We start from the raw sequence: 21557 nt of genomic DNA on the forward strand, positions 1-21557 counted from the left end.
GGACAGGGGCTTCCTTCCGAGAGCGAGCTTCGGGCTCACCGGGCACACGCCCCTGTGGGCCCACCAGGTGCCCAGGGGTTTGCCGCCGACAAACGGACAAATGAAACAGCAGCAGTAGCTACACCGTCCCATCTCCCCAGGAGGTTTTCAGAGTGATCTTCCCCCTGGGACTGGAAGCGTGGTCCCCTTTCTCCTGCCAAACCCTTCTGTCCTCAGACGCAGCTCTCGCACTGCCGCCTGTGTGGCCCCTCTCTCAGACTCCTCAGTGGTCTGGTATAATTTAGTTTCTCAACAGTGTCCTCATTTCCCTAACTCGATTGCAGTCTTTTCACACTAACTTTTGGTTAGAGTGTGGTCTAACTATTCTTCACTCCTTGGAAACAGGTCATCGAGAGGTAGGAATTAGGCAGAAGTGGGAGATGCTGGTCACACTTACAGTGACGTAGGGGAGGGGGTCTCTTCCTGTCACCTCTCTGAGTCTTAGTCTCCTCAACTTTAAAATGGGCTTAATAAAATAGAATAAATGTGGAGTCTCATAAAGTATGTTGGGGCAACATGGTAACCATTTAGAAAAAGATGAAGTTGGGTCCACAGTTTATCCACACCATACAGCAGTATTATACATTTCAAGTTAGATCAAAGATTTAACATTCTTAAAAACAAACCACTAAATGACGAAAACGTTCTGCAAATGGATAGCAGTGAGGGCTGCACAATAACGTAAGTATACTTACTGTCACTGAACTACACACTTAAAAATGGTTAAAATGGTAAACTTCATGTTGTGTGTATTTTATCACAAAAATAAATTTTAAAGAAACCATTAAAATAATTGAAGAAAACATAAGTGACTTCCTTTAAAACTTTGAGAGGGAAAAGATTTTTTCTAATCATGAGTAAAAATCCAGACACCATAAACAAAGAAAAAAAAGAAACAACGCAAAAATCACCATAAGCCAAGTCAGAACACAAAGTATATACTAGGAAAAAATATTTGCAACCCACACCACAGAAGATTACCTCCCTAACACGCAAAGGGCTCCTGGAAATGTAAAAAGGAAAGACAAATAAGAAGAAGCAAAAACTGTGAATAGATGGCTCACAGAAAGAGGAATCTAAATGACAAACATAGGGAAAGATGTTCATAACAAAAAGAAATGCACATTAAAATGACACTTTAATGCCATTTCTCATCTACGAGAATCCAAGAATCAGACCACGTCCTGTGATGGCAAGGCTTGGGGAACAGGCACTCACACACACTGCTGGGCCGGGGGGCGGGCAGAGGGGCATGAGCAGCTTCTTCCATACTTACGTTACTTACCTTACTTGTCCTCAGACCCAGGAATCCCGTGGCTGGAAATCGGTGCCACAGACACTCCTGTTCATGTGAGAAAATTGGGGATGTACGAGGCTTATCGTTGTGGCATCAGCTGTAATAAAAAGTCAGAAACCACCGAGCTGTCATTGTTAAGGGCCAAGCTAAATACACTGCGGGACAGAAATATTTTAAGAAATCAAAACAACAAAGACCAAAAAACAAGTGAAAAGAAAAATAACAAGTAAACTGGGACACCCGTGGGTGGAGTACTATGCACCCGTGAACGAGGAATGCGGCCGTTTATCCCTCTACACTGACAAGGTAAACTTTGCTGCAAATGAAAAAGCAAGGTTGTATGAGGTGCTCCTTTAGTAAGGAAGGGACGGAGATAAAAACGTGTATTTGTGTTTGTCTTGACCTGCAAGAGGAAGGCTGGGAGGTAAACAAGAGGATAAAAAGGGTTGCCTTTGGTAAGTGTATTGCCTGTTCAAAACTATAAAGTTAAGTTAAAAACGAAATAAAATAGAAGGAACCACGCAGGACTGTTGTGAGGATTCAGTTTCAAAACAGCCGTGAAGACCTCCACACAGTGCCTGGTCCCTGGCCGGCCTTGATAAAGGGCCCCCTTTATTACAGCTTTATGGCAGCGGCAGCTGTGGTTCTGCCCGATAAGCTCCCCTCTTCTCTCGGGAGAGTCCTGTGGCGGGCAGGGCCTGGAACTGGGGTCGACGGGGCTCTGCCGGCCCTACCACCCAGCTGTGCAGGGCTGGTTCCCGGGGAGGGGCCTGGGGCATGCTGGGAGGGGCAGGGCCACACCGCCCCTCCCTCTCTCCTGAGAGGTGGAGGTGGGCAGTGCCCTGGGTGGACTAAGGCGGCCCTGTCCGAGGTCCAGGGAAAGAGGGGGACGCTGAGGCTCGGAGTTCAATCACAGTGCAGGGGAGGGGAGACGCAGGGACTAGCTCTCACCCTAAGGGGCAGCTGGTCTCCCTGAAGGAGCCCCCGCAGTCACTACCCAAGGGCCCCCACAAATACCCCCAGGTTTGGGGGGTTGGAACCTTGGACAGGCCAGACATGGGGACATCCTGCCACACGCTCCCCCATGGGCAGGCAAGAACAGCTGTCTAGGAGCTGAGGGGGCCAGTGCATGCACCCCACGCCCCGCAAGGGTCAGCCTGCAGACGGATGTTTGCTGACCATAGAGCAGATGACTCGTGTTCTGCTCCGCCTATCCCTTGTCCAGCTCTGCCCACGGCCACCCTTTGAGGATAAGGAGCAAGCCTTGGAGGGACAAGCACTTGCCCAGGCAGGCGGCACATGCTGGCTGAGCAGAGGCAGGCCACACGTACGCCTGGACGGTGCCCTGGAGTGTGGGTGTCCAGCCTGGCACCCTGCAGCCAGGGCCCTGCAGGCTGGGGCCTCTGCCAGGAAGCAGCTGATGGCCACGGTGGTGGTTTTCAGGGGATGGTGGGAGCCCCTGGCTGCTTGCCCCCACCTGGCTTCTGGGGTGAAGGAGATGGTCGGCTTGGGGAGCAGCCAGGCATGAAAGCACCAGTCTGGAAACGGTCATTCTTCTTCCAGCAGAGGGGAAAGGGACCCCTCCACATGTAAAATCTGGGAAGGGGGCAGGGGCCCGCAGAGGGAGGAAGCAGAATGGGGCTTCCTAAGGACCCTCTGCCCTTGGCCAGCCTGTGGCCCGGGGGGGGGGGGGGGCCAGGGCCCATCTCTGAGCCTGTCTCTGCATCCCTCTGCCGGAAAGAGGGGTGACTGACGATCAAACGGGGAAGCTCTCAAACGAAAAGGCTGTCGTTATCGCAGGCATCGTTACTATACTTTTTTATTATTAAGTAAGACAGTGGTTTCTGTTCACAATTGGAGAGCAATTCGGTCAAGATTCCTGAAGAAAATGCTTCTCCTCACCCCTCCCTTATTCCCGGGATGGCAGCCACGTCCTGTCTGTGAAGCACACCCCCAGGCAAGGTCCCTGCTGCTCCAGTTAATATGCTCAGCCCATCAGCTGCCAGCAGGCCTGCTGGAGAGGGCACGTCTGCAGCCGCCACCCCAACCTGGGGCCATAGCCCGCATATTACATGACTGCAACATGAATGCTTGGTTCCATTTTCCAGGTGGGCACCTGAGACCCAGGTAATTGCGCAAGGCCACCAGTGTCCCACTCGGACTCTCATTGCTTTCTCTAAGTGCCTGTGCCCAAACTCCTGTGAATTACAGAGGAGGTGGGTCAGCTGGGGAGCCCGAACCATCGCCCTCCACCTGGACAGCTCACCAGGGGCCTCTGGGGCGGGGTAGACGTGTATTCTGCACATAAACACGCCATTCGTGCCTGTGGAACTTAGAGACGGTCTAGGGCTGTGGCTCTCATCCAGGGGCGACTTGTCCCCCGAGGAACATTTGGCAAAGTCTGGAGGCATTCTTGATTGTCACAACTTGGGACAGGGATGGCTCCTGGCATCTAGTGGGTGGAGGCCAGGGGTGCTGCTAAACATCCCACAGAGCACGGGACGGCCCATAAAACACGGAGTCACCCAAAACAGAATGTGAGCGGTGCTGTGCTTGGGAAACTGCTCTCAGGAAATGCAAGTCACGACGCCACAGCCGCCTTCCCCCCACCCCAAACAGCAACAATGATATTAGTAGCTGTCAATTTTGTGAAGTTTGAGTTGCTTCTGTGCGCCAGACACTGGGTGAGGTACTTAGCACGCACTCGTTACACTCATCTGAAGATGCCAGCAAGACAGTGCTGTCACCTCCAAGTTAAGGAGGATGAGAGAACCAGGATGGCCTGGCTATTTGTCTGCAGGTGACATCCGGTTCAAGGGAATGGCCTGTGCACAGGTATCTTTTCTGGCCTTAGTTGTAATCTCCCCAAACTGAAACAACCCACATGTCCACCAGCTTGTGGGCGTGGCTCGTTACCTGATATTTGTGGTCTGCAGCAGGCCAATAGCCAAGGCACCGTTATGTAGTCATAACTATAGTGTTATGACTGTAGTGCGCTGTGTTTTCCAGAGATGGCTGTGACAGTGTCATCCACTGAGAGGTCGAATGTGTGTGGCCGTAAACTTGGCTAGATCTTTAAGACAGCCTGGGCTGACAGAGGACAGCAGAAGTGACATCAGGTGCCCTCAAGGCTAGGTCATGAAAGGAATGGGTTGGTTTTTCCAAACACCAACTGGGTGTCCTACAATTCAGTCCAATTCTGCCACTAACCCAAGCGTCTGCACAGTCCCCACAGGTCAAGGGCTCAGTCCCCCAAGACGGTTCCCACAACTTCAGGTGCCATCTCAGGTCTGGAGCCCAGGTTACCGGCACTTCTGCCCGTCTGAGTACAAACTCAAGGGTTTCCGTGATCCCCCACCTCAGGTTCAATAACTCACTAGAACAAATCACAGAACTCAGGGAAGTGTGGACTTAGGGTACAAGTCAACAACCTGCAGGTGGAAGAGATGCTAGAACAAAGGTGTAGAGGGACACAGAGCTTTATGTCCCCCCACCCCACCCCTGGGGAAGCACCCTCCCAGAACCTGCACGTGTTCACTGACCGGAAGCTCCTTGAAGGTCTTGTTCAAGAGTTTTCATCCCAGTGTCAGTACATGGGCAGGACCGATTTAAGCCGCTGGTCACTGGTGATGAACTCAATCTCCAGCCACCTCCCCTCCCAAGGTCTGTACGTGGGACTGAAAGTTCCAACCCTCTAATCATGGTTAGGGCCTCCGGTGACAGGCCCCCATCCTGGAGCTACCTGGAGGCCCCCGCCCCAGCCGCCTTGTCAGCAGAACCTCAGGCATGGGTGGGAGGCGCTCAATATCGAAACGTGCTCCCATCATCCCCATCGCTCAGGAAATGCCCAGGGTTTTAGGAGCTCTGTGCCAGGAACCAGGACAAAGACCAGCTACCTCTGTGTTGTTGTGTTGTACTGCACGACAACGCACATCCTGCCTGGCTCTGTCCCTCAGCCTCCTGCTCTGGAAACCCAGTGCCATGCTGTGAGGAAGTCCAAGTCACACGCTGGTGGCCCTGCTGTGGCCCCAGCACGGCTAGCACAGCTTCCAGCCCCAGCCACCACCCATCTGCAACTGTGTGCTAGACCCCACAAGAGCCGCCCAGCTGACCTGTCAACCCTGGGCCATGACAGGTCATAGCACAGGACCTCTGTGAATAATGGAGCTTGTAAACAACTGATACATGTCAGATGACTTGATGTTAGATGTCTGCAAATCGGACACTCCTCTCTCTCCACTGGCCTTTCCTTAGCCTGAGACTCATCTAGACCAATCCCACCTGGCAAAAGTTGCCCCTGACCACAGTTTCTGAGCCAAAAGTCAGGACACTGCTGTAGTGTGAGTTGGTGGTGGCGATTCTCAGTGAAAAACATTGCCTGGGAACCACGATTAGGACATGGCTTGGGTTTCCGGGATATTTATTTATTTACTTTTAAGGCAAGTGCATGAGGATATTTTTCTAATTTCAAACATAGTATATGCTCTTTGCAGGAAACTTGAACAAGCTAAAACAGGGAAACAAAATTCTCTGTAGCACCCCGTCCCCTCCCCACAACAGTGTTGGGGACATTTTGATCGTGTAGGGACAGTGAGACAGAAGAGGTAAAATCAGGTCGTCCCAGTGCCCTCCTGCCCCAGAGCTGCTTGCCTGAGCCTAAGTGAACAGAAAGGGAAACTGAGGCCTGAGGGGGTTGGTCCAGCCGAGGGGGCACAGGTGTCAGTGGGAGGGAATGTCTCCCGCCCAGTCAGCTTGTGCCCAGCGCACCCCAGGCACACCCCTGGAAGTCCTGTTTTGGCGAGCCGCAGTTTTTCCCACAGCAGCACACCTGGGGGGCAGGTGAGGTGCTGGTGCCCTAGTCCTGCTTCCTCAGCTTCACATCCCCAAACATTTGGGGTGCCCGTCATCCAAAAACTGGAGGACTCAGGGCCTCTCGGGGTCAGAGACCTTAGGTCCACCCCCTGCGAAGCAGTCTTCCTGCTCTCTCTTGCTCCCTTCCCGTGATGGGGGACTCATTTCCTCGTGAGCCGGCCTGGTCTATTTTCAGACAATTGTTGGAAAGCACTTCCCCGCCTCCCGCCAGAGGCTGCCTTGCTGGAGCTTCCGTCCAGCGGCCAGGGTCCTGGGCACCGGCCCATGAGAAGTCATTGTCGCCTCCTCCTGCTCTGGCCGAGAGCCTCAGCCCAGTGGCATCTCCTGGCAGATTCCAGCGGTGACACCGCACCCACCTGCCCCTCCCAGGAATGCTCATCAACAGAGGAAATTCTAGAAACCTCCATCTGAATGTAGATGGGTCTCCCGTGCCGCCCAGGAAAGGGCATCTGAGTCCTGATAACTGCTGACTCACTGCTTTGAAACTGTCACTGAGCTGCTGTGGGGCTTCCAGCACTGGTGAAGCACTTACTACATTTAGGGGACGAGGTAGGTGGGAGACGACCAGCCCCACAGGCACCCTGCGGTTGTTCCCCAGAGTCCCTCACCTCACCCCCACCCCCCACAGTGCTGGGAAGTGCCAGACCTGGGCTGGGCAGGGACACCTGACCCGCGCAGGGAGGCCTGGGCCCAGGCCACGCAGGTGGGAGCAGCTGCTTCCTGGCCCAGAAGCCGTTAGACCCGAGCAGCTGCAGACCTGCCACGTCACCCATCTCCCCTTGGGGGCCTGGGGCAAGTCCTTGCTCACTCTGTCCCCACCCTGCTGGCTGCCCCAGGCTGCTTTCTACTGCAGGAACTCCCTCCTGCAGTGAGGGGGAGCCCACCACACAGTCAGTAGGCCAAAGAGGGGGGGAAGGTTCTCACTGTGGCTGGGGGGGTCACAGCAAAGACGACCAGGGACCGTGGGGGTCCGAGGCCTGATACTTCCCTCCATGCCAAACCGAGAACCTAGTTCCTAACAATTATGGCTCCTGTATGGGACCTTCCGGGCTGAAGGCTTCACACTCATCCTTCCCTCATCCCACACACATCTACTGATTGTGGCAGGGCCTCTGGGTCCAGCAGGCGACGGGCAGACCAGGTGCGGCTGGTGGCTCACTGGTGGCTTACGTTGGGCAGGGAGGCAGGCCATAAAGAAAGAGACAAATAGGGGGGTAACAAGATCCCAGGGGTGGCAGTGTTCTAAAAGAAGGTGTCCAGTGGGGGCTGGGGCCGTGGTTATAGGGACAGGGCAAGAGGAAGGCCAGGCAGGGCGAAGGGGCCATGGGAATGCCTGAGGGTCCTGACACTGGAGCAGCATGAGGACAGGCCCTGAGATGAGCAAAAGGCGGGTTCCAGAAACTGCAACAAGACCGTGGTGCTGGGACAGGGCAGCGAGAAGAAGGGAGGCAGATCCCAGGCCTAGGGTCCTTGGTGCAGAGCTGCAGCACCCACACGGACCCTCAGGACGGACCTTATTTGGAAATCGGTTCTTTGTACATCATAAGGATTGAGGTCGTCCTGGATTAGAGTGGGCCTACATCCAATGACAAGTGTCCTTATAAGAGCCAGAAGAGGAGACACACACACCAAAGGGAGATGGCCCTATGACAACGATGGAGGCAGGAAGGACGGTCCCCTAGAGCCTCTGCAGGGAGTGCCCTGCAACACCTCGTCTCAAGCTGAATCAGGCCACCTGGTCTGGGGTGCGGTACAGCCACCCCAGGGAGCTCACACAAGAGGCATCTGTGGGGAGCCTTGGTGTCCCCCACGAACTGCAGCTACTGAGGCCCCTCGCTGCTCTTCCTCCTTCCTGGGCTGGCTAGGCTGACCCCTCAGGGGAAACAGTCCTCCAGAGCTGCTAGTGAAGTGTCCATCTGACCCCACGCCCTCTGACTGCCATACCCAGACCCAAGCAGCCAGGCTTCTCTAGGCTTTGCTCTGCCAGCTGGTCCTAGGGAGGCACTGCCCCTGAGCACAGCAAATGTCCATGACAGAGGGGCCAGTAGACAAGCATCCACTGCCTGCTGGGGTGGGGCAGCCTGAGGGCTTCACGGAGGAAGGGACGTAGCTGGGAGGCTGGGCTTTGAAGGATGAGGAGGAGATTGTCCAGTGAGAGAGAGCAGAGAAAGCCAGCCAAGGAGGGGCCAGCACAGGCAGAGCACTGGCCGCCGCCCTGCCTGACTTGTCCTGGGCAGGGAAGGCTGGGACCTGAGCGGCCGGCCATGGGAGGGAAGATCCCGTGACAGCCCCACAGGACAAGTGCACTCTTCTTCTTTTCCTAGTGGAAACAATTCACATAATTGCAATACTGAAACACAGAGCGAATGGATGGCTTGCATGGCCTGCCCTCCCTGTAACCTCGGGAACCACTGGGTGTATTTCTTTCCAGAATTTGTCTACTTTTAGATAGAGGCGGTCACTTACTATACACTGGTCTATAACCAGCTTTTCTGCTGACCGTGGACTGTGTTGCTCCATCACAGAAGGGTTGTTTGGTCCTTTTGCAGCAGCTTCTGAGAAGAGCGCTGACGGGACGCCCCGTGGCTGCACTGACAGTCCAGGTTGCCGCACCCCTGACTTTGACCGTTACCAGCCAGCAGACACAGCTGGTCCAGTGCATGGACGCTGACCACCTTTTGTGAGTTGTCATCTGATCTCTGCCCCGTTCCCTCTGCTCCCTCCAAAGCTCAGCTTCCCCTCGCTGCCAGTAGTCACTCAACACGATGCTTCACAGCTTTAACCCACGCCCAGTGCTGTTTACCTATGCCAGCGGCCTTTCTGCAGCGCGTGATCTGTTGGGAATGTGCTATGTCTTTACCTGCATCCGTCTCCTTTCACGCGGGCTTGAGCTCTGAGGGAGCCCTCAGGGCTTTCCCACAAGGAGGTCACCCAGCAAGTGGCCGGGCTGCAGGCAGGGCTGTTGCTCTCAGTTCCTTGTTCCTGGTGGGACGTGGACTACAGCAAGAAGCCCCAGGACTGCTGAGAAGCTCTAGGATGGGTGAGACCCTTAGCACAGAAGGGCATGAGAGTCTCCGTCAGCATGGAGCCCCCGTCCTCTGCATCAGGAGCCTTGGTGACTATGACAGTGACCCACTGTGCAGGCCAGGACACCGACTCTGATTAGGGCTTGGCCTCCATGCCCCGAGGACGGGCTGGAGTTTGTAGGCCCCTCCTGCTCTTCTGCACTGTGCCCACTCCTGGTCCCTGGGCTCCCTCCTAGCCTTCCACCTTAGGGACCCCAGAACCTGCCCCTTGAGCCATAAATGGGAGAGCAGGACTCTGAAGGACCAGCACGTGTGTATTTGAACCCCGATGCTACCCTTCCTCGCCGTGTTTCCTTGGGCACGTCACTAAATCACATCATCCTCACCTGCAGAAAAAGAGGGTGACAGCTGCCTCCTCTCCGGAGAGACACAAGCGGCAGAGAGGCCCCTCCGGACTCCCGTCGCCAGAGGGCGCTGCAGGCACCGAGCAGGCGACGTGGCCCATCTCACCGCCCTGCCCGCCCTCCTCTCGCTGCGCTGTTTTGCTTCCGGTTATCCCGGAAGTCGGGTCTGTGAGGTCGGTTTCCGGTTCCGGGGCGGCCGGGGTGGTGGTGGGGCGCTGGGTACCGTGGGCCACTTGTAGGAGATCGGCGGCAGCCGGCGAGATCCACTCTCCCGGCGGATCCGAGGCGGCGCTCACGCGGCCCGTTCGGACTCGCTCCGTCCGGCGGGGCCCATTCGCCCCCAGACCCCGAGCGGCAGAGGAACGAATGAATGAGCGAGCAAGTGGAGGACCGCCTCGGCGCTGGTCTTCTCCCGGGTGACGCGTCACAGCGAGGAGCAGCGAGGGGAAGGGGCCGGAATGAACCGAGCCAAGCCCACCACCGTGCGCAGGCCCAGCGCTGCGGCCAAGCCTTCAGGTGCGCGGCTCCTGCCTGCGGCGGCGGCGGGGCCTTAGTTACTCGCCGGCCACCGTTTTTCAGGGATCGGGGGTCGCCTGGCCCTTGGTCCGAGGCGGCTCTCTGAGTCCCAGGGAGAGTTGGGACAGCTGTGACTGTCTCCAGGACACTGCTGGTCTCGTCCTGCATCGCAGGCAGTAAAAAGTAGCTGAAGGAGCTCCCGGGCCCGGAGGCGGGTGGTTGCAGGCAGACTGGAGCCCGGCTGGCCGCAGATCAGCCCTGGCCACTCGCTGGCTGTGTGGCCGTGGGCACGCCACCTGGGCTCTCTGTGCCTTGTTGTGCTCTGTAAAGTGAGAGTAACGATGCCCATCTCACATGTTGAACAGGAAGCAAACTAACGCGTGTGCATCAGAGATGGCCTGGTGTGTAGTAAACGTGTGTGACTGTCAGCATCGTCGTTACTAACGTCATACTGGTCCCAGCTCTGCTGTGGACGTGCTGGGCGACTTGTTTTCTTGTCACCCATGACCCTTGTTTCTGCTCCTCTGGAACAGCGGGAGGTTGGATTCACCTCCACCGACGTGTGAAGGTGCACATTTCTCCCCTCCCTCCTCTGCAGGGCACCCTCCGCCAGGAGACTTCATAGCTCTGGGCTCAAAGGGTCAGGCCAATGACTCGAAAACGGCATCGACCCTGCTGAAGCCTGCCCCTTCCGGCCTGCCTTCCGAGCGCAAGCGGGATGCTGCGGCCGCATTGGCCGGTGCCTCGGCCCTGACTGGCCTCACCAAACGCCCCAAACTCTCCTCTACACCCCCTCTGAGTGCCCTGGGGCGCCTGGCTGAGGCCGCAGTGGCAGAAAAACGCGCTATCTCTCCCTCGATTAAAGAACCATCTGTGGTCCCAATTGAAGGTAAGGTTGGTCCCTGGACTTCCCAGAGAATGTCTCCCACACCTTGTCAGCCCAGCAGGGCTTCAGTGAAGGCCCAGTCCAGGCTTCGTGCTGTAAGGCTAGCAGGTTCTTGGAGAACGGAGAACAGGGGTCATCTGTGAGTTTGTTCATCAAGGTGCTTCTCGCACAGGGGACTTTACCCCACTTGTGCTTCCAAATTCTAGGACAGGGATGAGGAACGTGACCAGGGCAAGAGCAGAGGACAGGGGCTGGGTCTGGGGCCCAAATGTGCTGCTGCCGCATGGCAGGAGCAGGCGTGGACGTTGGGCGTATCACGGCTCCGGCCTCAGTGGCCTTCTGTGGGAGGCTGGCTTCTTACAGTTGAGCAGACCAAGCACATGGCAGTGCTTCATCACTGGGACGTGCTGTACAGATTGGATTGTTTCCCCTTTGGGGAGGAGCTGCTGTGAGAGTCGATGCAGATGGCCAGCAGCTGTCCTCTGGAATGGGCTGGTTCCTCTGGTTCACTTGTCCGTCAGACGTGTTTGTTGGGCCCCCCTTTATGGCAGACTCTGCTCTAAGCACTGGGGATACGCAGTGCCGAGGCTGACCGGGTGCTGTTCACTCAGGCTGTGCGACCTCGTGAGTTCCTCTCTAACTGGGATGAGGAGGTTTGCATTCCTTTTCCCTTTCGCCCCAGACACAAACAACGAAAAGTTTACCACCCTCCTTTTTCCCCTTTAGCCAAAAAGATACTAATACAACATGAAGAAAATCTGAAACTTACCTTGATCCTATTGTTTACATGAAGCTTCTGGTTCTGCACGCATCTGAAACTGCCCCTGCTTCTCTGCCTTCTTCACATTGATTATTTCTGGTGACCCCATGACATCCTGTAGATCAGACCTGTTAGGTATCTAGCCGGTCCCAGATGTGCAGGAATAGGTACTTAGCTGACAGCCTTGGGAGGAGAAGGCTCATCTGGAAGTTGTAATGTGACGTTGGCCTTGAAGGATTGATCAGATTTTCAGAGGCAGTCAGGGATGTTGGAGAAGAAACCACTAAGCAGAGGCCTGTGTCCTGGAGGTGGGACTGTGCTCAGGGCACGGGCGCATGTGGGCAGCATGCAGAGCGGTGGCGGGAGCACTGGGAGCCCCAAGGACGTGCAGAGTCGAGGACTCAGCTGGGACTGTGCTTTGGGAATGAGTCCGGCGGCGCTGCCTCTGACCTTGACCTTCGATTCAGGGGCCCTAACCTGTGCGGCCAGTGCTGGTGAGGACTGAGCCCTGACGGGCTGAGGTCCAACTCAGGCCACAGCTCTTTGAGTTACTACCTGTGCTTGTTATTTTTTTAGCATCACCTTCCGTAAAAGGTGGTTTTGAAAATTAAATAAAATATGGTTATTAAAAACCTTCTGAACGATAACATACTTCACAAACATCTTTAGAAAACAAAGGGCTGTTTATCATGTCTGGGACTTGGAATGTCTTCAAGGCAGGATCTGCCGTAATTCTAGTCCATCCGTCCGTCTGTCCCACCCATCTGTCTTTCCTTCCTGGCATCTGGAAAGCATTCAGTGACTGTTTCTGGGTGTCTTTGGTGCAATGAAGTTAGAAATCAGTAACGATACCTCCCTCCACATATTTGGATATTGAGAAGCATAGTCTCAAAAAACTCTTGGGTCAGAGAAGATAAAATGAAAATTAGAAAATATCCAAAACTGAACAGAAATAAGTGCCACATAAAGGGCATGTGCGACAGAGCCGAGGCACTTCTGAGAGGGCCTCAGAGAAGCACATGCTGACTGGTAACTAGGGGAGGCCGATGACCAAGTAGCCAGATGAAGAAGTAAGACAGCAAATGCATGAAACCCAAAGAAAGTGGAAGGAAGGAAAGATTAGAGGAGAGCAGAGGGTGAGAGCATCCTCTATCTAGAGGGTCAGAGGCCAGGACCCAAGGGGGCCCTTTGCAAGGACTGTTGAAACAGAAGAGCCTCTGGGGCTGGGTCCAGAGAGAGGGAAGGCAGGATAAACGTGTTAGAAAGAGATGACCAAAGAAGCAGTGCAGCTGAAGAGCAAAGTAAACCATGAACAGCATTGTGCCAATTAATTTGAAAACTTAGGAAAAAAATAAATGTGTTGTGGGACCAGGTAACTCCGGGTAGCCGTGCAGGACGCAGCAACGGGGGCCTGGAGGTGGCAGGGCATCCCGGGGCCACAGGGCTCCGTGCCTGTGCGTGGCCATCATCGCCTTCGTCATTGGTGTGAGCTGGGGCATACTGGCCGTGGCTGGCACTGCTGTAGCACCTCCTGGGAGGCAGCCAGCTGTGGCACAGCCCTGAGACCCTCACTTGCTGTGCTGGTGGCTGCCCCGTCGTCCTGTGGCTCGGGGGCGGGGTGGGACCCTGATGGGCAGTCTGTACTTGTGACTGACGGGCCATGTGTACCTGCAGTTCCACCCCCAGTGCTGCTGGACGAGATCGAGGCTGCCGAGTTGGAGGGCAACGACGACAGGATCGAGGGGGTGCTGTGTGGGGCCGTGAAGCAGCTGAAAGTCACCCGGGCCAAGCCAGACAGCACCCTGTACCTGAGCCTCATGTACCTGGCCAAGATCAAGCCCAACATCTTTGCCACAGAAGGTGTCATCGAGGTGAGGGCTGGGCGTCCCCTTCCTCTGTCCTGGGAAGGGATGAGCAGGGCGGGATCGCCCTCCGGCCTGTGTCACTGTCCCTCTTCCTGGCCTCCCCTGCGACGTGTGCTGTCCCTTGCAGGCTCTGTGCAGCCTCCTGCGGCGGGACGCCTCCATCAACTTCAAGGCCAAGGGGAACAGCCTGGTGTCCGTGCTGGCCTGTAACCTCCTCATGGCCGCGTACGAGGAGGACGAGAACTGGCCCGAGATCTTCGTCAAGGTGAGTCTGCCTCCCTGGGGAGGGGGGCCTGTGGACCCCTGGGAGGGAAAGACACAAACGGTGCATTCTCTAGGGGCTGTCTGTCTGGTGGCCCTGCACATCCTGTCTCCTGCACTGGCCGCTGGGGGCTTCCTGGGCGTCCCTCCAAGCAACTGGGAGTGTTCAGGGCTCCTTACCACAGCCCAGTGGGAAGCAGGCCCCAGCCCTCGAGCACCTGGGCAGGCAGAAGCGAGCTGCCTGCAGGGCCTGGAGATCAGCTTCCTCATGGCAGGTGTACATAGAGGACTCCTTGGGGGAGAGGATCTGGGTGGACAGCCCGCACTGCAAGACATTCGTGGACAACATCCAGACGGCGTTTCACACCAAAATGCCCCCCAAGAGCGTGCTCCTGCAGGGGGAGGCGGCGCGCAGCGGAGGGGACCTCAGTGCTGGTGAGAGGACCCGGCCGGGTGGGGCGGGACAGGAGTGTGCAGCAAGAGGGGAGGCCTGGGGTCACCTCCCGCCACAGAGCCCAAGTAGGGGAGCGGTGCCCACGGGACGGCCGGGTGCATGTGTCCACGAGGCCCCCGCTCTGCAGGGAGCAGCCCTCACCCTTCCCTCACTGAGGAGGACGATGGCCAGACAGAGCTCCTGATTGCTGAGGAGAAGCTGAGCCCCGAGCAGGAGGGCCAGCTCATGCCCAGGTAGGCACCGGCGAGGCCCCCCGGTGGGCGCGGCCTGAGGCTGGGAGGCAGGGCTGGGCCCCTGGGGAGGGCCTGCCTTCCTCCCGCGTCCTCCTCCGTCCTCCCCTGGCCTAGGTATGAAGACCTCGCAGACAGCGTGGAGGAGTACGTGCTGGACATGCTCCGAGACCAGCTCAACCGGCGCCAGCCCATCGACAACGTGTCGCGGAACCTGCTGCGGCTGCTCACGTCCACCTGTGGGTACAAGGAAGTGCGGCTGATGGCTGTGCAGAGGCTGGAGATGTGGCTACAGAACCCCAAGGTGAGGGCGCATGGGGCTGCAAGGCGAGGGCGCGTGGAACCCCAAGGTGAGGGTGCAGGGCCCGCCTGTGGCCCGTATGAGAGCCGCTCGGTCCCTGCAGCTGACGCGGCCGGCCCAGGACCTGCTCATGTCCGTGTGCATGAACTGCAGCACACACAGCGCCGAGGACATGGACGTTGTCTCCCACCTGATCAAAATCCGCCTCAAGCCCAAGGTCTTGCTCAACCACTACATGCTGTGTGTCAGGTGCGGCTGGCAGGGTGCAGGGTGGGGGTGGCTGTGGGCGGCCCGGCCCGTGCCGTGTCCCATTTGCTCGGCTTGTGTGCAGGGAGCTGCTGAATGCACACAAGGACAACCTGGGCACCACCATCAAGTTCGTGATCTTCAACGAGCTGTCCAACGCCCGGAACCCCAACAACATGCAGGTCCTGTACACGGTCCTGCAGCACAGCTCAGAGCTGGCGCCCAAGGTGGGCTCCCCGGGTGGCGGCGCGGCCACCACAGGCGGCTGGGGTGGGTGGGCCCCAGCCTGCAGTGCCCACCCTGGAGTGGGCTTGCAGAGGCGCGTGTGGCCATGGGTGCGGTGCCCGCTGTGTGGGGACAGGTCAGCCTGTGAGCATGCTGCCTGTGTTGGAAAGGCTGGCACAGGGCCCTTTCCAGCAGGGCTCTGGGAAGGCTGCTTGTAGGACCGAGCAGGTCCTGATGGCAGGCGTGGGCCAGGGCAGGGTGGAGGCTGGTGGCGAGCGGCACGCCTCCAGCAGCGCCCGGTTTGGTCTCTGTCCACCCCAGTTCCTGGCCATGGTGTTTCAGGACCTGCTCACCAGCAAGGACGACTATCTGCGGGCCTCGCGGGCCCTGCTCCGTGAAATCATCAAACAGACCAAGCATGAGATCAACTTCCAGGCCTTCTGCCTTGGCCTCATGCAGGAGCGCAAGGAGCCCCAGTACCTGGACATGGAGTTCAAGGTGCGCGGCTGCCCCCTCGTGCCGTGTGCGGTGCACTGGGCTCTGCTTGGCTCCCCATGTGGGCAGCGGTCAGTCCCAGACGTCAGCGGGGCTCCGTCCTGCAAGAGGCCCAGGGGAGTCAGCAGCTGCCGGGCTGGGCGAGGAGGTGGGGTCAGAGTGGTGTCCGGCAGAGCCAGGGGAGCCAAGGGGACTGAGAGAAAGCCAGGGTGACGCCGACGGTCTGCCCTGGGTAGGTTTTGGAGTGCGGGAGGGGGCGGAGGAATTGGCCGGGTTGTGGGGGCCTCGAACGCCACACAGGTAAGTTGGCAGACTGCCAGTGGGGGCGTGCTCCTTGGGGCGGTGGGCTTTGTCCAGCTCTGTTGGCTGAACCTTCTGTGGCCTGTCCTGGTCTTGCTGCCATCAGGCTCTCGGCCTCCTCCTCCTGCCTGGCTCTCCTGGCATGGTGGTCCCCGGACGCTCCTGCCCAGCTGCCTGTGTGTGGGGGCCTGGGTGATGCCTCTGGGGCACAAATGCTGCTGAGCCAGGCTGTGCTTGCAGGAGCGGTTTGTGGTCCACATCACTGACGTGCTGGCCGTGTCCATGATGCTGGGCATCACGGCCCAGGTGAAGGAGGCTGGCATCGCCTGGGACAAAGGAGAGAAAAAGAGTAAGGACCCAGGCCCGGTGGCAGTGGGCGCTCCCGGGGCTGCAGGCCGTGCCCAGGGCCCAGGCAGAGGGTAGGAGCAGGGTGGCCCCACAGCACAGCCCCCAGAGACTAAGGGAGCTTCCAGAAGCGGCTCCGTCTCGTGTCTTTTGTCCCCCTCTGTGACCCACAGATGGTTTAGAGACGGGGCTGTGCTCAGTGCCTCGTGGCGCCCAGGTCTCCCTGTGTCCGGCACTGGACTGGACGCTGAGAGGTTTGTTGCCCCGAGCTGCCTGCAGACACACAGTAATCTTGCTTGAACCTTTCAGACCTCGAGGTGCTGCGGTCCTTCCAGAACCAGATCGCCGCGATCCAGCGGGACGCAGTCTGGTGGCTGCACACGGTCGTGCCCTCCATCAGCAAACTCGCCCCCAAGGACTACGTGCACTGGTACGGGCCCAGCATCGCGTGGCGCTCGTGGCCCTAGGGAAAGACCAGCAGCCGCTTCCCTAGGCTGGCTGACAAGTGACAGGGCTCCCTGAGCACAAGCCTGTGACCCCAGAGGTGGCCACTGGCTGACCCCAGCCTCATAGGAGCCAGGAGTGCCAGGGAGCCACAGCAGGGCCATCCTGTGCTGTGAGACCTCAGGCAGGGCTTCCTTGTCCAGTGGAGGTGCGGTCTTGTCTGGCTGGGGTTAGGGCTGAAGAGATGCCACTGCTGTCGCCTCTGCTAGCCCCCAGGCCTTGCTGGGGGGAGGGGTGGAGGCTGGAGGCTCCAGAAGGTGCCTTGGGATCTCAGGCCTTAGGGTAGGCAGCTCCTGAGCCGGGGACGTGTCTGTCACCTGGGCACCCACACCTGATGCCCTCTCTGCCTCCCTGCAGCCTCCACAAGGTGCTGTTCACAGAGCAGCCGGAGACCTACTACAAGTGGGACAATTGGCCACCTGAAAGTGACCGCAAGTGAGCAGGCTTGCCCCCTAGGCTCCTGTGTGCGTGGGCGGGGCCGCTCCAGGAAGGAGCTGCCTGTCCCGGTCTGGCCTCGCAGACCCTGCTGTGCGTGGTATCTGCGCAGTGACCTCCACATCCTTGTCCCCAGGCTCAGCCCGCGCCCTGCAGCGCAGTGACACCCCAGCGACCCCCCACCCACTCCCTCCCCTGCTTCCAGGCAGCTGCACACACACGTCCTTCCCCCCTTGGCCATGGCTGTGCCTCCCCGAGCCCAGGGCCACCCTGCCCCGCGCGTCCCGCCTTTGGGTCCTGCTGCCTAGTGCCTGACCCCCCCACCCTCCCCCCGTCAGTCTGTCAGTCTGGCCTGTGCGCCCCCTGGCCCCTCCCCACGTTCCTCCTCAGGATGGGGAGCCTGGTCACCGTGGGAGGGAGGGGTTGGGTGGTGGCCCCGCCTTCGCCCTGGTGCTGGGCGCAGGCCCCGCCCAGCCCCGCCCAGCCCCGCCCTCCGCCTGCCCACAGCTTCTTCCTCCGCCTGTGCTCCGAGGTGCCCATCCTGGAGGACACACTCATGCGCATCCTGGTCATCGGGCTGTCCCGGGAGCTCCCGCTGGGCCCCGCGGACGCCATGGAGCTTGCTGACCACCTGGTGAAGCGAGCTGCGGCCGTGCAGGCGGACGGTAAGGGTCCCTCGGCTTTGTCCTGGCCCCTGCGGGTGACGGCCTTGCGCTGCCACGCTCCACTCCCCCACACCCCTGCGGAAGCCATGTGGGCACCCAGCTGGCCTCACTGGGCTGGGCCAGCATCCGTCTGCCCGGTCTTGAGTTGGCACTGCTTCAGTCCTTCGGCGGCTTCTGGAACCCGTCCTGGGACTGGCACACACCCTGCTATCGCAGGCGCTCCTGTCTGCTCCTCCTTTCAGGGCCGCTGCTGCTGTCTTGACTACAGCACCCCTGCTTTTAGAACGTGGCTGCCATCCCCGTGGGCCAGGATCTGACCCTTGGCCCTGGGGGCGCCGCCCGCGGTGATCAGGACTGCTGTCCGTCCCACCGCCTGCCACGCCGGCGCTTCTGCTCCGGACACGCCGTGCGTCCTCACGTCCCTCCCCTTCCTGTGCCTGCTGTGTTGCTCTCCTAACGGTCCTGCTTGAGCTCTAAAACCAGCTCAAACACCCAGTGAAAACTTGCCTCAGTTTCCCTAGGCTGGCTCAACAGCTGCTCCCACCTTCCTTGCTGGGGCACGCTGGTCACATTTCATCTTCTCCCGTTGTGGCCAGTCAGTCTCCCTTCCTCCGCCAGATTCTGGAGGGCAAGGCCCCCATCTGCTCTGTGACCCCTGTGCCCTGGTGTCCACTGAACGGGCTTGTGGACCTTGCATTTCAGATGTGGAAGTGCTGAAGGTGGAGAGGGTGCAGCTGCTCGATGCTGTTCTGAACCTGTGCACGTATCACCACCCGGACAACATCCAGCTGCCTCCAGGGTGAGGCCCGGCCGCGAGGCCAGGGGGTGGCTGCCCCATCCCGGCTCCCATGGGACGGCTCTTGCTGGCCTGTCCAGCGAGTGACTGAGGCCTGTGTTCCCGCCATCACTTGGGTTTTAGTGATTCTCCCGTCCTCCCATTTGCTGTCTCGTGTTCATCAGCAGTCACGCTTTATTTATCTTTGAGACAACACTGAGCTTGTACTGTTTTCTTAACCACTTTATTGAGATGAAATTCTCAGGTGCTCCACTCATTTAAAGTGTGTGATTCGGTGTGTTCAGTGCACACACAGGGTTGTGCAGCCATCACCACCACTGAATTTCAGAACATTTCCTCCTACAAGACGTGTCGTCATTAGCTGTCACTCCCCATGCCCGCCCCCACCGCCCTTAGCAACCACTCATCTACTCCGTCCCTCCAGATTTGACGTTTTTGGACATTTTATGTAAACAGTCATGAAATACGTGGTCTTTTGCGTCTGGTCCCTTTCTCTGAGCATCACCCACACTGTAGTGCGAGTCAGCGCTTCGGGCCTTTGTGGCTGAATAGCACCCCTCATGTGGACGGAATGAACGCTTTTTTTCTCCGTTCTTCCGCTGATGCACTTGGGTCGTTTCCACCATTTGACTTGTTAACAGTGCTGCCGAGAATGTTCGTGTAGAAGTTCTGTGTGGACAGCTGCTTTCAGTCCTCCTGGGAGGACAATTGCTGGGTGACACGTTTCCCTTTGGAGGAATCGCCACTGTCCTGTCCTGTTCCAGCAGCCACATCGGAGGGCCCAGTTTGTCCACATCCTCCCCAGTGCTGCTCTTCTGGAGCCGTCCTAGTGGGTGACGGGCATCCCCACCAGCTGGTGGGGGTTTCCGTTTCTTGAATCACCAATGACGCTGAGCGTCTTTTCATGTCCTCTTGGCCATCTGTGTGTCTTCTTTGGAGAAGTGTCAGTCCACGTCCTTTGAACGTTTTAAATGGGGTGGTTCCAATCTTGGTTGTTGGATGGTAAGCGTCTTAGTGAGAGTGTTCTGGGTACCAGGCCCTCCTGAGATCTGCGACGAGCAGCTATTTCCACCAACGTGGGCCTGTCTTTCCACTCTCTCGATTGTGCTCTTGGAAACACAAGAATTTAATGACTTTGATAAAGTCCAATTTCATCTCTTTTTCTTTGGTTTCTTGTGCTTTTGTGTCTCACCTAAGAGACCGTTGCCTAGTCCTGGGTCATGACAATTTACGCCTGTGTTTTTTCCTAAGAGTTTTATGGTTTTGGTTCTCACATTCTGGTCGGGGATCCATTTTGAGTTCACTTTGCATACGGAGTGAGGCAGGGGCCCAGACTCGGGGAAGTGCAGTTGCCCCTGCCCATTACTGGAAGTCTTCCTTCTCCCTCTGATCCTCTTGCACCTGGTCAGACGCCCGCTAACCATGACCGTGGGTTTACTTGTGGAGTCCCGCTGTTACTGCGCTGACCTCGTGAAGCATAAGAATTCCACCTCCGGTGAGGCCGGCTTCTCTCTCTTGGCTGCTTGGGCTTTGGTGTCCCACGTCGGAAACCACTGCCTCACCCAAAGTCACAAAGATCTACTGTTTTTCTCCTAGAAATGTTGCAGTGCTTGCTCTTCACGTTTAGGACCGTTACCCATTTTGAGTTGATTTTTGTGTGTGGTGCGAGGAGCAGCTCCAACTTCCTTCTTTGTCATGTGGATGCCCAGCTGCCCCAGCACCAGGGATGAAAAGCTGTTTTTTCCTGCTGAAGGTCTGGCACCCTTGCTGACCATACTGTGTGGGTCTGTTTCTAGGTTCTCAGTGCTGTTCCATTAACCTGTCGTCTGTCCTTACGCCAGTGCCCCCGTCCCCATTCCTGTACCTCTGAGCTGAGTTTGAATTGGGAAGTGTGAGCTGTCCAACTCTGCTTTTCCAAGACTGGCTGTTCTGGGTCCTAGCGTTTCCACGTGAATTATAGAGTCAGCTTGTCAATTCCCAGAAAGAAGCCACCTTTGAGGAAGGCTTGCATTGATGACAGGTCATTTGGCCACTGTTGCCCGGTTCTTGTGGGTTTTATTGGAAAAGTAAGTCTTGCACTCCTTCTGTTGGATTTCCTTTTTGCGGCTGTTGTAGTGGAGTTTGTTTCCTTGTTTCTGCTTTTCGGCCTGATCGTTTTCACTTTGCAGCCCGTTTGCATCTCCTTCCAAGCCAGTATCTCAGGTTCACGTCATTCTCTAACAGCTCTGTCCACTTTCTCACTGGAAAGGGCTGTGCTTGCATCATTTGTGACTTTTAAATGTTAGCACGTTACACGTTGATGGATTTGGGGCTTGTTTCGGGTTTCCTGACGTAGAACAAGTATGAGAGCTACCCATTGTTGAGCGTTTGTTACTTTGCCTTGTTCCCACTTCACAGACGGGAGAGCTGGAGGTAGGCATTGGCACAGAGCCCCAGTGCTGGACTCTGAGCCATGTAGTGGTTCCAACGTGCGCTTACCGGGGGCACAGGCATTGCTGGAGGATCGGCTCCAAGGAGGGCACAAATCCCAATGTTACGATCTTCAAAGCAGTTGTCCAGTTGGTCCATCACTGAATCGTGATGCCACCTGGCCTGGGCCTCTGCCCTGAGGCTGAGCTGTGGGCTCCCTGCGTTT

At 57.5% G+C, this 21557-nt stretch overlaps 1 protein-coding gene across 1 annotated transcript in view; it reads left to right on the forward strand.

Moving 5' to 3' along the window:
- The first annotated feature begins 9823 nt into the window (after window positions 1-9823).
- The window catches only part of INTS1 (integrator complex subunit 1), a 29097-nt gene continuing 17363 nt past the window's right edge, over window positions 9824-21557 (forward strand). The window contains exons 1-15 of the mRNA XM_033096280.1: window positions 9824-10154; window positions 10753-11043; window positions 13475-13671; window positions 13793-13930; window positions 14202-14361; window positions 14508-14613; window positions 14728-14914; window positions 15015-15160; window positions 15243-15384; window positions 15704-15880; window positions 16418-16526; window positions 16832-16952; window positions 17384-17461; window positions 17969-18126; window positions 18829-18925. Of these exons, the coding sequence (XP_032952171.1) occupies window positions 10097-10154; window positions 10753-11043; window positions 13475-13671; window positions 13793-13930; window positions 14202-14361; window positions 14508-14613; window positions 14728-14914; window positions 15015-15160; window positions 15243-15384; window positions 15704-15880; window positions 16418-16526; window positions 16832-16952; window positions 17384-17461; window positions 17969-18126; window positions 18829-18925 (2165 nt within the window). The 5' untranslated portion in view covers window positions 9824-10096. The remainder of the gene's footprint in view (window positions 10155-10752; window positions 11044-13474; window positions 13672-13792; window positions 13931-14201; window positions 14362-14507; window positions 14614-14727; window positions 14915-15014; window positions 15161-15242; window positions 15385-15703; window positions 15881-16417; window positions 16527-16831; window positions 16953-17383; window positions 17462-17968; window positions 18127-18828; window positions 18926-21557) is intronic.

The sequence above is a fragment of the Rhinolophus ferrumequinum genome, chromosome 24, assembly GCF_004115265.2.
Source record: "Rhinolophus ferrumequinum isolate MPI-CBG mRhiFer1 chromosome 24, mRhiFer1_v1.p, whole genome shotgun sequence".
Classification (NCBI taxonomy): Eukaryota; Metazoa; Chordata; class Mammalia; order Chiroptera; family Rhinolophidae; genus Rhinolophus; species Rhinolophus ferrumequinum.